We start from the raw sequence: 17,409 nt of genomic DNA, 5'->3' as shown, positions 1-17,409 counted from the left end.
ATTGATTAGCCTACAATGATAAGAATTGACAAAAGACAAATTGTAGACATACCATATTTTTTATTTATTGGGAAATAATATGTAATGGGAGACATCTGTCTCAGATAAAAGCAGTTTGTTTATCCCACAGTGCAGGCAGGGATGTCGGAGGGTGACCACCTATCAGCTGCTGTAGCCGGGATTGCAGAAGCACAAGTAGGTAAAGACAGCAATTCCATGACACCGTTGAAAGAAATGAAGAACTGTATAATTAGAGACTGCAGATGGCATCCTACAGTATAGGTAAAACTGAGACTTTCCCTCCTACTTTCATCTCCTCAGACCAGGAGACACCTGCTGTTCCCCCGAGAGAGGGCGGTAGGCCTACTTTGTAGCTTTCCTCCAGTTGAGGGTTGAATAGAGGAAGAAAGACATGTGCCAGTGCCAATCCACCCCCAGGTCCAGATGACCCAGTGTACCGTCCTCTATTGCGGTTGGAGGAGCAGCGGATGGAAGAGTTTAGTTTAGTTCATGAGGATACCCATTAGCTACTGCACATGTAGCAGCTACTATTCCTTGGGACCACATAAAACATATAAATGCATGACAAAGTACAGAACAGTTATAGACAAGAACAACATAATATATTACATTAAATAAAATGAAATAAAATAAGAGTTATATATAGGAAAGACACCAAGAGACAACACAAATTACACACTAATCATATATCCATATTCTTATTGTTATATACAGTAGCCTACAGTTAAAGTAGATCTTAAGAAAGAGGAGAGGCGCTGTGATACAATATGTTTTTTATCTGTTTTTTTAAAGTTAAACTTGCTATTTGCCTGTTAACCTCTTGTGTCAGAGCATTCCATGATGACATGGCTCTATAAATATAACTGAGCGACGCATTAAATCTGTTTTTGGTTTGGTTACCTGAAGAAACACGTGTCTGATGGGGGTATGTACGTCTGTTTGAAGTGTACGCTAATAGATTATACAAGTGGTTAGGCATTTTCAACACACAAGTTTTTTTAAAGACTAGAAGAGAAGTAGTCAATTTCTCCTTAACTATGAAAGACTATCATTCATGTTGTTGATGTTAGTTCTGTGTGTGCAGTTAAGGACAATGCGTGATGCTTTGTTTTGAGCCAGCTGCAGCTTTGATAGGTATATCTTTGCTGCACCTGACCATATTACAGGACAGTAATCAAGATGGGACAAGATCAGAGCCTGAAAAAACCCAGAACAGCTTTTTATAAACAGACATACCTCTTCCCATCTTCACAGCAACTTTGTCAATATGACTTGACCATGATAACTGACTTAGCAACTACTTAGCATACTTTGCAACTACTTAGCAATGTCCTGGAAATTCAACTTCTTCAATTTGTTCAAAGGTCACCCTTTATGCACAACTCCAGTTGAGGTTCTGGTCCAAGAGAATGTTTTGAACCAAATACAATGCTTTTGTTTTAGATGTATTTAAGATCATTATATTGTTTGTTTTCAACCAAATACAATGCTTTTGTTTTAGATGTATTTAAGATCATTATATTGTTAATTACCCATTCTGACACTGACTGTAACTCCTTGCTAAGAGTCTCACTGATATCACTGGCTGTAGGTGCTGATGTGTAGAGTGTGCAATCATCAGCATATATAGTAGTTTGGGCTTCTTGTAAGACAGGTGGCATATCAAGGCAACTGCCCTGAGGGATACCGCACTGTACATTACTGACGTTAGAAAAAATGTAATTGAAGAATACTCTCGGAGTTCTATTGAGTTCTACCAGTACGGAGAACAAAATGTATGAAATGTATGCATTCACTACTGTAAGTCGCTCTGGATAAGAGCGTCTGCTAAATGACTAAAATGTAAAAATGTTTAAAAAATGGATAAGTAATTCTCCAATCATGCGATGGCAGGTGATTTAAAGCCATAACAAGTGAGTTTTTTTCAATAACAAATTATGACCAAAAACATGAAAGGTGGCACTGATAATCAAAAAATACAGCTCCAGCTATCATCTTCTTATCCATTTCTTTTTAGCCAGTCATCTGAGTAACTGCAGTACAAGTTGAGTGCCCTTCTCTATATGCATGCTGAAAGTCAGTAGTAAACTTGTTCTTTAAAAAAAGAGCATTGTATATGTTCAAACACAATTCTCTCTATCAGTTTACTAAGAACAGGCAGCAAACTGATTGGGTGGCTGTTAGAGCCAGCAAAGGTTGCTTTACTATTTTTAGGTAGTGGAATTACTTTAGCTTCCTTCCACGCCTGTTGACACACATTCCTTTAGGCTTTGGTTAAAGACATGGCAAATAGGGGTGACAATACAGAGGGGAGAGGGCCCTCCAGGACACATTCCACACCCGTTTGACCACGCCCCTAACAGGAATTGATCCAACCCATTATCACAGATTATTGTAAAATAGACACTAATTGCTTATTGGAAATACATGTTTTTGTGTGCAGTACACAATTTTGTATTCAGTGCATTGATTTAGATTTTTGATTCAATGATTTTGTTTTCAATCACAGATTAAGACAGTAGGTTTCAAAGGTTGCGTGTTCAAATCTCATCACAGAAATCTTTTGCATTTTTGCAAATTAGCTACCTTGCAACGACTTGCTATTTTTGAGCTACTATGCAACTACTTAGCATGTTAGCTAACACTTACCCTAACCTTAACCCTAACCTTAACCCTTTAACTACTTAGCTAGCATGTTACCAAACCCTAATCTTAACCCCTAACCCCTAAACCTAACCGCTAACCCAGCTAACATAAGCCACCTAGCTAGCCTAGCCAATGTTAGACATCTAGCTAGCCTAGCTAACGTTAGCCACAACAAATTGGAATTTGTACACAAATGCATTATGAAGAAAGGGCTTGTGCCTGTCACAAATTTTGAATAAGTGATGTTGTGTCTATTTCACAATAAGCTGTGATAGTGTGTTGATTGACCACGTGCTGAAGGAGCTCAATGCTACCCTTAGCCACAGATTGGGGGAGATTATAGAGGAACTCCAGGACCATAGCCCCAAGTTAAAAAGGCCCAAACCAGGGGAACTTTTAATAATAAAGATTGAATTCAGTTTATAGTTTGTTCTGAGTGTCTATTTTTTCTAGTTGATTCATTTACCATTACGCATGTTTTTAGGGCACATGAAAGTTCACATGTTCGAGAAGGCATTTCTGCCAAAAATCGCATTTTGATAAAAAAATAAATAATAATTTTACTTTCAAACGGCTCTCCTATGAAGTCGTGACTTGCGACATAAGCCTAGTTTCCTGAATCGGGTCACATATATGGAAAGTGTTTGGTTTGAGGGGATGTACCTAAGCAATATAGCCATCGGCCAGTTGTTGGCATGCTCTCTTAGCACTGCCATCTCCCTGGTGACCTGCAGGTAATGGCCTTCCTCTTCATCTTGCTGCAGCTGTTGTGGACTGGGACAGAGTGCTTGGATGTCTCGCCTCACTGCCATGTTGTGTAACATGGCGCATGCCACGAACACCAGGCACATCTTGTCAGAAGTGTCAAGGTACAAGAACCTGCTCTTTAGGACTCTGAAGATACTCTCCACGATACCCCTGGTGAGAGTGTGCCACATTATACCCCTCCTGGCTTGAAGGGTTGTGGAAGGACATCATGAGTTATGGCAAAAGTGGATTGCCTTTGTCGCCTGTTGAGATAAACACCTTTTAATATAACTAATAGCACAATTACATACATCTTACTCCTTAAACATGGGTTAAATAAAGGCTACTCACCGACAAGCAAGTCCCCATTCAGAGTGGCCATTCTCTCCGCCAACCCAGAGTGCCACAAAATGAAGGAGTCAAGAGCTGACCCTGGAAATTTGGAACACACTCTCTAAATCAACTGATCTGCGTCACAGACCACTTGAACATTCACAGCTTGTTGCCTCATTCGATTTCTGTACACATGCTCGTTGACAGAGGGTGCCCTGGTGGCTACAGTATATGGGTGCCGCCGATGGCACCAAGCACATTGGGGCCTTGGCGTGGAACCTCTCCTTGATGCAGGGGCGTCGGGGAAATGAATGAAGTGGTTGGTGTGCCGTAGCGTCGCAGCAAGGAAGAGGATCAGGCACATGGATACAGATTTGGGAGATGCCAACGACATCTCCGGACACTCTTTGAAATGACCCAGCAGCAAATACAGAGTGGGCACAGGTGACTGAGGAGAACCAGGAGTGATGTTGGCTGGTTGATCCTGCTCTCAAAATCGTCGGACAGAAGATGGCAGCTCCATACTCACTGCTCTGTCCAGCTAAAAGTATTGGACCCACTCCGTGTCCGTCATTCACATTACATTTAGACTTTGCCTCGGAATGCCTGATCACACGCTGACATCTCTGTTGTCTGTCCCTCAGGAACACCAGGGGACAATCACGGTTTATATACCTGTGGGTTTGAGTTTAGAGCGTGTTCAGACCAAACAAATGATGCATAAAAACACAGCAACTCAATAGTGTTCAATGTGCTTGGGAAGGGCCTGTTGTAATGTGCTCCTGCAATGCGCTGCTCCCATTGAGTTGCTGCATTTTTGTACATTAGTTTGTCTGGTTTGCAGGCAACCTTATCCTATATCGGCTACTGAACAACATATTTTACCAAATTATATTAATCTGCAAACCCACACGTTAGGTATTCATAGAATGTAGGCTAATCTATCAAATGTACACTAGATGACCAAAAGTGTGTTCCAAAATCATGGGCATTAATATGGAGTTGCTGTAACAGCCTCCACTCTTCTGGGAAGGCGGGGACTTGTTTCCATTCAGTCACGAGCATTAGTGAGGTCGGGCAATGATGTTGGGAGATTATGCCTGGCTCGCAGTCGCCATTCTAATTCATCCCAAAGGTGTTCAATGGGGTTGAGGTCAGTTGGCACTATGCATTCGGGCAGGTAGCGTGGTCCTGACATCCGCCAAACTCAGATTTGTCCATTGGACTCCCAGATGGTAAAGCGTGATTCATCACTCCAGAGAACGCGTTTCCACTGCTCCAGAGTCCAATGCCAGTAAGCTTTACACCACTCCAGCCGAGGCTTGGCATTGCACATGGTGATTTTAGGCTTGTGTGCGGCTGCTCGGCCATGGAAACCCATTTCATGAAGTTCCCGACAAACAGTTATTGTGCTGACATTGCTTCCAGATGCAGTTTGGAGTGGTGGAGTGTTGTAGTGAGTGTTGGAACCCGAGGAAAGATGATTTTTATGTGCTACATGCTTCAGGACTCAGCAATCCCATTCTGTGAGCTTGTGTTGCCCACCACTTTGCGGCTGAGCTGTTGTTACTCGTAGACGTTTCCACTTCACAATAACAGCATTTACAGTTGTTCGGGGCAGCTCTAGCAGGGCAGAAATTTGACGAACTGACTTATTGGAAAGCTGGCATCCTATAACGGTGCCATGTTGAATGTCACTGAGCTCTTCAGTAATGCCATTTTACTGCCAATGTTCTCTATGGAGATTGCACGGCTGTGTGCTTGATTTTATACATCTTTTGGCAATGGGTGTGGCTGAAATAGCCGAATCCACTAATTTGAAGGGTGTCCACATACTTTTGTATATATAGTGTATCTCTGCATCAAAGTTTTAGGCTGTGCAAAATGGGCACATTCAATGTTGGGGAAATTAAATGGTTCATGTACAATAATTAAAAAGGTACTATTATTTGAAGGTAGTATAAAGTGAGGAAAGCAGAAACAATCACATGCAAAAAACTTTAATTGTCTTCGTGTGGTGCGTAAAACCAAAATCCAATCCAAAATTAAGGGTGGCTGAAAACAAATATATTTATATTCTTTGGTTAATTTTTTATTGGTTTGCAATAGACAGGGTACTAGATAACACAGACATACCGGTGCGTGCCACCTTCTCCAGTGTGGAATAATAGTAAAACATGTATTTTATTGATGTCCACCTGTGCTTTGACTTTTGCTGTGTTAAGAACACTATTTTATGATGATTATTCCCTAATGGATTTTGGACTTTAGGTACCCTCTCTAACGCCAGAGGTAACCACAAAACAGGTCTTAGTAACTGGTATCTAGGCCCTTGAGCCATAAAATCAGCCATGGGTGTCCTTAAGCGATTAAGATGTTTCAGATGTATAGTCTATTCAACCCTAAGGTCTCAGTCTTGATTTATTGCTTTGGCACCAGGCATGGACGGGTGAAACAGCGAACAGATAAGGCAAGAGTATTTAGGTCTGCCCTCCCCTCTGGAGGGGGAGAGATTTGCTGAGAACCTTTTATAGGAATGTGGCTGTCTTTCCATATGCATACAGTGCCTTCAGAAAGTATTCATACCCCTTGACTTATTCCACATTTTGCTGTGTTACAGCATGAATTCAAAATGGAGTAAATTGATTGTTTTTCTCATCTACACACAATACCCCATAATGACAGTGAAAACATGTTTTTAGACATTTCTGCTAATATATTGAAAATGAAATTCAGAAATATCGCATTTACATAAATATTCACACATCTGAGGCAATACATGTTAGAATCCCCTTTGGCAGCGATTACAGCTGTCTTTCTGGGTTTGTCTTTAAGAGCTTTGCACACCTGGATTGTACAATATTTGCACATTATTCTGTTTAAAATTATTAATTGATAGACATTCATTTTCAAGTCTTGCCATAGATTTTCAAGTCGATTTAAGTCAAGACTGTAACTAAGCCATTCAGGAACATTCAATGTCGTCTTGGTAAGCAACTCCAGTGTATATTTGGCCATGTGTTTTAGGTTATTGTCCTGCTGAAAGGTGAATTTGCCTCCCAGTGTTTGTTGGAAAGAAGACTGAACCAGGTTTTCCTCTAGGATTTTGCCTGTGCTTAGCTCTATTCCGTTTCTTTTTATCCTAAAAAAACATACCTTTTCCTTGCCGATGACAAGCGTACCCATAACATGATGGAGCCACAACCATGCTTGAAAATATGAAAAGTGCTACCCAGTGATGTATTGCGTTGGATTTGCCCCTAACATAACACTTTATTTTCAGGAGATGAAGTTAATTTCTTTGCCACATTTATTGCAGTTTTACTTTAGTGCCTTATTGCAAACAGGATGAATATTTGTATTCTGTACAGCCTTCCTTCTTTTCACTGTCATTTAGGTTTGTACTGTGGAGTAACTAAAATGTTGTTGAGCCATCCTCAGTTTTCTCTGAAAGTCACCATTGGCCACATGGTGAAATCCCTGAGTTGTTTCCATCCTAAGTGTAATTAATAACTTCACCATGCTCAAACGGATAGTCAATGTCTGCTTTTTTTATTTTAACCCATCTAACAATAGGTGCCCTTCTTTGTGAGGAATTGGAAAACCTTCCTGGTCTTTGTGGTTGAATCTGTGTTTGAAATTCCATGCTCGACTGAGGGACCGTACAGATCACTGTATGTGTGGGGTACAGAGATCAGGTAGTCATTTTGGCGCAGCAGGTAGCCTAGTGGTTAAAGCTTTGCGCCAGTAACCAAAAGGTTGCAGGATTGAATCCCCGAGCTGACAAGGTAAAAATCTGTCGTTCTGCCCCCGTCATTGTAAATAAGAATTTGTTCTTAACTGACTTGCCCAGTTAAATGAAGGTAAAAAAAAATATCATGTTACACATTATTATTTGTAAAAATGTATAAAAACATTATTCCATTAATGGGGTATTGTGTGTAGGCCAGTGACACAAAATCTCAATATCATATATTTTTAATTCAGGATGTAACACAACAAAATGTGGAAAAAGGCAAGGGGTGTGAATACTTATTGAAGGCACTGTATGTATGTCTATTAAACCTTTAAATGTAGAAGTTGTTCGTCTCATTTTTCATCTCGTATTTCTCCACACCTTGACCGGTTTTCAAACCCAAGTGGTGCATTACTTATTCCACCTTTTCACGAGCACTAGGCTGGTGGAATTATGAGGGAAGTAAGTCAAGGTCAGAATATGGCGTATCTGTTGACACACCTCCTCCACACCTACATTTCTTTGATCTCCACCCCAAAAGAGTTACGGGTGAATAGCATGTTATTCTCATGCTTAAGTTCAAGGTCAGAATACGCATAGAGAAGTGCATAAAAAGGGAATTAAGTTTCATTTCCGCACACATAACTCGGGTCGGAATCGGCCCCATAGAGAGCAGCAAATCTGTCCCAGAATGCTTCAAGTAGTTATGCCAAGGCAGAGAATGAACACGAGAAACCCCTGACCCAAACACAACACATTTCCATTCAATCTTTTTGCGGTCAAAGACGAGAGAACTTCTGGAACATTACAGAGCAGGAAGAAAAGGAATGAAATGTCCCAGGCAGCTAAGAGACAGCTAGACCAAGAGAGAACAGTTTTGAGTGTCCTGGTTTACAGTGCTGAATGAAATGATTGTAGTGGAGCAGATTTAGAGCTTCAAGTTCATTGCCGTCCATGTCAACAACAAACTATCAAGGCACTACAGAGGGTAGTGAGTACGCCCCAGTACATCACTGGGGCCAAGCTTCCTGCCATCCAGGACCTCTATACCATGTGGTGTCAGAGGAAGGCCCTAAAAATGGTTTAAGACTCCAGCCACCCTAGTCATAGACTGTTCTCTCTGCTACCACACGGCAAGCGGTACTGGAGCACCAAGTCTAGGTCCAAAATACTTATTAACAGCTTCTTCCCCCAAGCCATAAGACTCCTGAACAGCTAATCAAATGGCTACCCAGACTATTTGCATTGCCCCCCTCTTTTACACTGCTGCTACTCTCTGTTTATTATCTATGCATAGTCACTTTAACTCTACCTACATGTACATATTACCTCAATTACCTCGCCTAACCGGTGCCTCCGCACATTGACTCTGTACCGGCACCCCCTGTATATAGCCTCGCTATTGTTATTTTTCTGCTGCTCTTTAATTATTTGTTACTTTTATTTTAGATTTTTTACATAACACGTATTCATTTTTTTAACTGTATTGTTAGATAAGGGCTTGTAAGTAAGCATTTCACTGTATGGTCTACACCTGTTGTATTCGGCGCATGTGACAAATACAATTTGATTTGATTTGATTGTGGCTTCAACAAAAACAGAAGCCCATTACATTTTATTTCTATCACTTGCCTGTCAACAAACTGACCATTTGTCCTGACCCATCAATGGATAGACGTCAGTGGATAAATTAAAATGGGAAAATATGGTCCTATCTACGTTATTTGAAAAAGATTTCCAAATGCCAATGTGCCCGTGAGCTGAACATCTTTGAGCTGCACGTCTGAAATCTAAATGGACCTGTGAAAGAACCCTGTAGGGGAAAATCTCAACAATAAGACTAATGGTCTCCCTATGATTATGTGTTGAAGGTTAATGTTGGCTTGCAGATGGAGGAGGGAGCGAGGTGGCGAGAGATCAGACCAGACAATGTTATTGGGAGAGGTGGCAAACACATAGGGTGATGAGCAGTTAAGAGTCTGCAGATCAAGAGGAGGGGAGGCCTAAGCCTCATTACACATGTAAATGTGGCTTCCAGCTTGGAGGCCACGCTTAAAATCACTGTGCATCCCAGATGTCAACCTACTCCGTATATAGTGCACTACCTTTGACTAGGGCCAATAGGGCCCTGGTCAAAAGTAGAGCACTATACTACATAGGGAGTAAAATGCCATTTGGGATGCATCCCCAGTCTTTTAATTATTCCTTTGCTCCGCTCAGTGTAATTGGCTCCAACTGAGCCCGTGGCTTGTTGACCGTGAATGGAAATAAAATACCTTAATGACCCCGTCCATTTTTAATGGTAGTTGAGAATCAGGGTTATTCTGTCTATTCTCCTTCTTCTGCACTATGCATACAGCCACACATGTATTATTCTTATGCCACCAACTGTTCCAAGTTCATGACCTTTGGATTATGCATTCATTTCTGTCCAACTTCAATGATATTGTGTAATCTCTCCACTAAATCGGCTGTTGAATATTATGTAGTAAATATCAAAACAGCTGGCTTTTTTTTGTTGTTTATAAATACAACAGATGAAGGGTATAAAATCACATGCAAATGCATGATGTCAACAAATTAAAATAGCATACAATCCATCCTCCAAAGGGGCTAACTCAATTTGTATTTTTTTGACACTATATTGAAGACTGATACTTGTATATTTATGCTGGGGCCACCAAATGGAAAATGTATACACTCACTGTAAGTCACTTCGGATAAAAGTGTCTGCTAAATGGCTTATTATATACTGATTCAATCTCAGCTTTACATCTTCAGTCAAGAAAGCACAAATGCAAAGAGCACATACATACATCTTCCTTTTATAACCAATAACTCAAGTATTGGCGTAAGCCTAGTTTGGTAAGCTGCTTGTGTGCCAAAAACAGAGTTTATAAATTGCCTTTGGAACAAAGTGTCAAATAGATCATGCTGTCCAATTGAAAAAGGTCCAAACGAGAATCTAGGCGATAATGAAACAATTCTGACAAAGAGGAAGAATGATTGGCTGTGCTCTACAACCAACACAAACTGATTTCCCGACATTGCCTCCGACCAGCAAGCATACAAAGGTCTACTAGTATATAGCAAACAACTTATGTTTTAAACACAGCTTTGGAAACAACATCTCCGATTTGATGCATCAGAGATAGTTTAAATGAAGTAGAGGAGTTGGATTGCTGGTGCTGGATAGTTCTTAAAACAAAACTAGATAGAGCACAATGCAACCATGGGCTGTTCCACAACTGTGATATTGAAAACCCTAGGGTGCGTTGGTAAATCATCACATTAAATTACATTTCTGTATGTACACCTTAGAAATTCAAAATGTATCCAAAATATTGCCATTTAAGTCAGTTTCCCAACGGGATTTGTTTTCTTAGCCCCTTATTGCTGTTGAACTCAGTTGTGGTTGACTCATGGTAATATTTTTGATAATCTACTGGAAATAATTATTATGATGAATTTATGAAATACCAGCAACTTCATTCACACAACCAGCACAATAAATACATATTAATGTATTAATGCATTACTTTAGAATTTGCCCTTACCTGACCCGGCTTGGCATCCTCACAGATAGTTGCCTCGTAGGGTGTGGCCAGTTCAGGTGGGTTATCATTCACATCCAGGATACGAATGCTCACTGACGAATGTGATATCTGGGATACATTATCTACAAAGAGAACAGAGATTAATTTACAGTGATTGTATTGAATATTTTACAAAATGGTGATGTTGTACTGTATACTATAACAGTAATATTGTAGTGACTGAAATAATGTGTTGAACTGGACATTCACTCTTTCAATGTATAATATTGAAAGAGTGAAAGAAATGACCAAACAAAACCAAAACTGTACATCATTCTATATATAACTTTCAGAGCTGAAATGCGGTATAAAGCTGATTGAATTCTGAGAAAACAGGGAGGTCATAATATTGGGCAGTGCATATTCTTATCACCTTTTCTCCACACACAGAGACGCGTACAAGCTCTCCCTCTCCCTCCATTTGGCAAAGCTGGCCATAACTCTATCCTCCTGTTTCCTGCTTACAAGCAAAAATTTAAGCAGGAAGTACCAGTGACTAGGTCTATAAATAAAAATGTTCAGAAGAAGCAGATGCTAAACTACAGGACTGTTTTTCTAGCACAGACTGGAATATATACTGTGATTCTTCCGATGGTATTGTGGAGTACAACACATCAGTCACTGGCTTTATCAATAAGTGCATTGAGGATGTCGTCCCCACAGTGACTGTACGTACATACCCCAACCAGAACCCATGGATTACAGGCAACATTCGCATTGAGCTAAAGGGTAGAGCTGTCGCTTTCAAGGAGCGGGACTCTAACCAGGAAGCTTATAAGAAATGCCCTCCGACAAACCATCCAACAGGCAAAGCATCAATACAGGACTAAGATCGAATTGTACTACACTGGCTCTGACACTTGTCGGATGTGGCAGGGCTTGCAAACGATTACAAACTACAAAGGGAAGCACAGCTGAGAGCTGCCCAGTGAAACAAGAGCATCAGCTGTCCCGTATGACTGTGTGATCACACTCTCCGCAGACGATGTGAGTAAGACCTTTAAACAGGTCAACATTCACAAGGCCGCTGGGCCAGACGGATTACCAGGACGTGTACTCCGAGCATGCGCTGACCAACTGGCAAGTGTCTTCAATGACATTTTCAACCTCTCCCTGTCTGAGTCTGTAATACCAACATGTTTCAAGCAGACCACCATAGTCCCTGTGCCAAGAACACTAAGGTAACCTGCCTAAATGACTACCGACCCGTAGCACTCACATCTGTAACATCATCAACACCATTATCCCAGAAACCCTAGACCAACTGCAATTTGCATCCCGCACCAACAGATCCGCAGATGATGTAATCTCTATTGCTCTCCACACTGCCCTTTCCCACCTGGACAAAAGGAACACCTAAGTGAGAATGCTATTCATTGACTACAGCTCAGCGTTCAACACCATAGTGCCCTCAAAGCTCATCACTAAGCTAAAGACCCTGGGACTAAACACCTCCCTCTGCAACTGGATCCTGGACTTCCTGACTGGCCGCCCCCCAGGTGGTAAGGGTAGGTAACAACACATCCGCCAAAATCTTCAACACGGGGGCCCCTCAGGGGGTACGTGCTCAGTCCCCTCCTGTACTCCCTGTTCACTCATGACTGCACGGCCAGGCACGACTCCAACACCATCATTAAGTTTGCTGATGACACAACAGTGGTAGGCCTGATCACCGACAACGATGAGACAGCCTATAGGGAGGAGGTCAGAGACCTGACCGTGTAGCGCATGGACAACAACCTCTCCCTCAACTTGATCAAGACAAAGGAGATGATTGTGGACTACAGAAAAATAAGGACCGAGCAAGCCCCAATTCTCATCGACGGGGCTGTAGTGGAGCAGTTTGAGAGCTTCAAGTTCCTTGGCGTCCACATTACCAACAAACTAACATGATCCAAGCACACCAAGACAGTCGTGACGAGGGCACGACAAAACCTATTCCCCCTTAGGAGACTGAAAAGATTTGGCATGGGTCCTCAGATCCTCAAAAGGTTTTACAGCTGCACCATCGAGAGCATCCTGACGGGTTGCATCACTGCCTGGTATGGCAACTGCTTGGCCTCCGACCACAAGGCACTACGGAGGGTAGTGCGTACGGCCCAGTACATCACCGGGGCTAAGCTTGCTACCATCCAGGACCTCTATACCAGGCGGTGTCAGAAGAAGGCCCGAAAAATTGTCAAAGACTCCAACCACCCTAGTCATAGACTGTTCTCTCTGCTACCGCAAGGCAACCGGTACCGGAGAGCCAAGTCTAGGTCCAAGAGGCATCTAAACAGCTTCTACCCCCAAGTCATAAGACTCCTGAACAGCTAATCAAATGGCTACCCAGACTATTTGCATTGCCCCCCCCCCCATGTTGCTGCTACTCTCTGTTATTATCTATACATAGACACTTTAATAACTCTACCCACAAGTACATAGTTACCTCAATTACCTCGACACCGGTGCCCCCCGCACATTGACACATTGACTCTGTACCGGTACCCCCTGTATGTATCCCCGCTATTATTATTTACTGCTGCTCTTTAATTATTTGTTATTTTCATCTCTTACTTTTTTTTGGATTTTCTGCATTGTTGTTGGTTATTGGTTAATAATGTTGTTTAATTATTGTTGGTTATTAAGGGCTTGTAAGTAAGCAGGTTGTATTCAGCGCATGTGACAAATAAAAATTGTTTTGAGTATGTTGTGTTCAACGGGAGACCGCATGAAAGACAACATTTTCCCAACGAAGCCTTCAGCAAGCTTGTGCATTTCCAGTGAGTGCTGACAGCTTTTAATGTGTCCTAAAATGACTTACGTTACAGGATAACACTTTTCTGACACAAGTGAGGGCCAACACAAATGTGACCCGTTTCACAAAACGTTTTTTTTTAAATCAAAATACGTGTAACATGTGAGCTTTCATGTGCCTTAATAACAAACTTGTATGCCATCTGCAAATATGAATAAAATTGTTAAATTATGAGTCTTGTTGGTTAAGCCATAGAAAATACAGCAACCTCCCCACTTGACATTATTGGCTGAGATAATGAGTGGGCTGGACCTGCCGAGAGAGGAGAGAGGATTGGTCTGCCATATAGAGGGCTTCTGTCTATTTGAGCTGGTCAGTCTGTGTTGGTAATCCTGTCGAACGCGGCTTTTTTAAAATGTATTGTGTAGTGGAGCTGCATAAGTGTTGCTCTCCACTTTCTGGGGGATCGAGTTTTGAAATCAGTGGAATTAGAGTATGACAGCTAAAGAGATGGATTACATCTTCAAGGGCAACCGTGGCATGGCATCCGTTACAGGGAGACGCGTTCATCATGCATGTTGATCTATACGAGTAAGATAGTCTAGCTGGCCTCCCGAGTGGTGCGGAGGTCTAAGGCACTGCATTGCAGTGCTAGCTGTGCCTTTAGAGATTCTGAGTTGGAGTCCAGGCTCTGTCGCAGCCGGCCACGACCAGGAGACCCATGGGGCGGCGCACAATTGACCCAGCGTTGTCCGGGTTAGGGGAGGGTTTGGCCGGGAGGGATGTCCTTGTCATATCACGCACTAGCAACTCCCGTGGCGGGCTCGGGCACAGTGCACACTGACACGGTCGCAAGGTGTACAGTGTTTCCTCCGACACATTAGTTCGACTGGCTTACGGGTTAAGAGGGCATGGTGTCAAGAAGCAGTGCGTCTTGGTTGGGTTGTGTTTCAGAGGGCGCACGGCTCTCAGAGGGCGCACGGGAGTTGCAGCGATGAGACAAGACTGTAACTACCTATTGGATACCATGAAATTGAGGGAGAAAAAGGGGTAGAAATAAAAAATGTCAACATTATAAATAAAGACAGTCTAGCTAGCCACATTTTCAAATATTACACATTTATAATTTTGACAGAATGTGGTTTCATTTCAAGCTAAAGTATACTGTTAGCTAACGTTAGCTGGCTGGCTCCCTGGCTAACATTACATGTATGACGTTATTAATCGTATCCCAGAACCGTTTGCTTTGCTAGTTAGAGCCTAATGTTAGCTAGCTAACATTGAACCTGGTTGGTTAGGTCCCAGCAGATTCATGCAGGATAGTAACGACATGATTTGGCACTATGTTCATTGTTGTTTAACTAGCTAACGTTAGCTAAGGTTACGTGATGTGTGTGATCTTACACGTTGTTTACCTAGCTAGGTTCATTGTTTACCACATGTCTTAATTAAGCTGAAGTATACAACACCCATTGAATATGGCCGATATCAATAAACGTCGTCAAAAAAGCATAATGAAATTGTTGCCAGCAGGGCTGGTTAGGCTGTTTTATGTTATCCAGAGGTAAACAAATCATCAGCCAGAGCGTCAAGTGTGTGCTCTGAACACTCCATGAGCAAAATGAGATGGGTGGGGCTAAAGCTTAAGAGGCTGTGAACGATGCTGAATGGGTGTAGACAAAGAAGAGCTCTTCACTAGATACCAAAACATTCAAAGGCCATTTCTCAAAAGTGAGTTTACAAGGTTATCAACTTTCAAAGCAGAATTACTTTCCCATTATTCCTCAAATGTAGTGTATTAGATACCCTTTTGTTGCTCTGAGTCTCTACTTTTATCCAATGTAAAAAACATAATTTCAAATTTGGCTACATAAGACCAAATCCAGGTTGTGAGTCACAAATGAGCGAGCCTATTTTCATATCAGAGCTCCAACTATTAAATAATGAATATAAAAAAATACAACTTTAATGATTAGAGTACACCAGGGGCCTGACTTAAACATTGAAATATGAATTAACACACTTAATAATGTGTTGTAAATTATTTTGATCATGCCCCTGTTGAAAGATAACAAAGCAGTGTTTACACCCCTATTCTCTCAGTGAACTTCTTAAAAGGCCACAACGAAACGTGGAAGGGAAGACGATTACATAATTAGCGCAATCAAAATCCACTTTAAATTAGACTCACTACCCCTAATTACAAAACTCAGTGGGTTCTGCGCGTCGACATCTCCTTGCATTTTAATTCCGATTCCGAATTATTTGATTATGTTTGACGAGTTTCCATATTGGAAGTTACGAGTTACCATTTTACGAATGTATCTCCTTATCAATTGAGAGTGAGTAATCATTGCACTCTCATGTGTGATCACCATATCTAAAGGATGTGCATGTATTGTAATTACATTCAAACATATCTACATATGTAACTGTGTACAGTCAACAAATGTTGTGATGTTATTATAATTGTCATCCATTTACAGTTTCAAAGTCCATAACAACACAACATTTAAATTGAAAGTGCCACCAATCACTCACACTTAATTTCACAGTGGTGGTAGTGTTGCTAATGAGAATACTCTCCACTAACAGCATAATCCTTACATCGATGCTATATTTTAATTGACTGCTATTTCCCTGAGCAGCAAGAATATAAATGGATGTGCACTCACAGTACTCACAGGGGTCCTACAGAGCAGATAGGAGAATGGCATCAGTACAAATTACATAAAAAACTACTACTATACCACAGAACCAGGCTCTAGACATAAAGGGATTGTGTAGTTCACGACCAATAGTTCAGCTTGGTTGCTACAGGAAGCAGTTTGTTCTAAATGTCAATTCGGTCAATAGGGAAATGGGGATATGAATGGACTGAGTTATTTGGTCTTTGTTTCATCTTCCTTCTGAGGCGAAAGATCAGTGAAGCAGAGAGAATGGGGTCATACAGTACTGTATATCAACAATCAAATTGTGACGTTGTACTATACCGCTAACCAAAATAAGAAATATTTAGATATTTGTTTTCATACCTTGAATGACAAGAAGTGACTGGAATACACACTTTGGTTTAAATGTCATCCCCAAATCATTTCCCCCCCCACCCCCTAAATATGCTTCTCTGCATCTCTGCTAAAATCTGGGTAAAAAATATTTGGTCTTATTCAGTACATTTAGTTATTGCTTGCTTTTCTAAAGTCTACCAACCTTGCCAGGACTTGAGACTCGACATTGACTTGAGACTGATGACTTGAAATTATCTGGCCAGGTTTTGTAACGTTTTGTCACTCATTTTGTGGCACAGAGTCTCCGTGGGTTAGGCTACTCTCCATGCAGCTAGTGAAACACACACTCAGCCCTCTGATTGGGCCAGCAATTGTCAATCAACACAAATCAGGTGAGCTAGTGCAGTGAGAAGGTTTTGGAGGGTTGTGAGTGTGAAACTGAATGGGAAAACCACAATTTTTTCATACATATTTTAATAGGCTACATTTAGGTTACCATTTGTATTATACATTTGCTTATTCGATATGGTCACCAACATAGGCCTACTGCATTGCACCAAATTCTTGTTTCAAAAACATCTAATC

General features: G+C 41.4%; 1 protein-coding gene across 1 annotated transcript in view; it reads right to left on the bottom strand.

Moving 5' to 3' along the window:
* The window catches only part of LOC106565306 (cadherin-22-like), a 138,792-nt gene that overhangs the window by 30,079 nt on the left and 91,304 nt on the right, over positions 1-17,409 (bottom strand). Inside the window, exon 8 of the mRNA XM_045691397.2 lies at positions 11,041-11,162. Within this exon, the coding sequence (XP_045547353.1) occupies positions 11,041-11,162 (122 nt within the window). The remainder of the gene's footprint in view (positions 1-11,040; positions 11,163-17,409) is intronic.

This window comes from Salmo salar, chromosome 12 (assembly GCF_965601325.2).
Source record: "Salmo salar chromosome 12, fSalSal1, whole genome shotgun sequence".
Lineage (NCBI taxonomy): Eukaryota > Metazoa > Chordata > Actinopteri > Salmoniformes > Salmonidae > Salmo > Salmo salar.
This window is presented reverse-complemented; position numbering and strand designations above follow the sequence as displayed.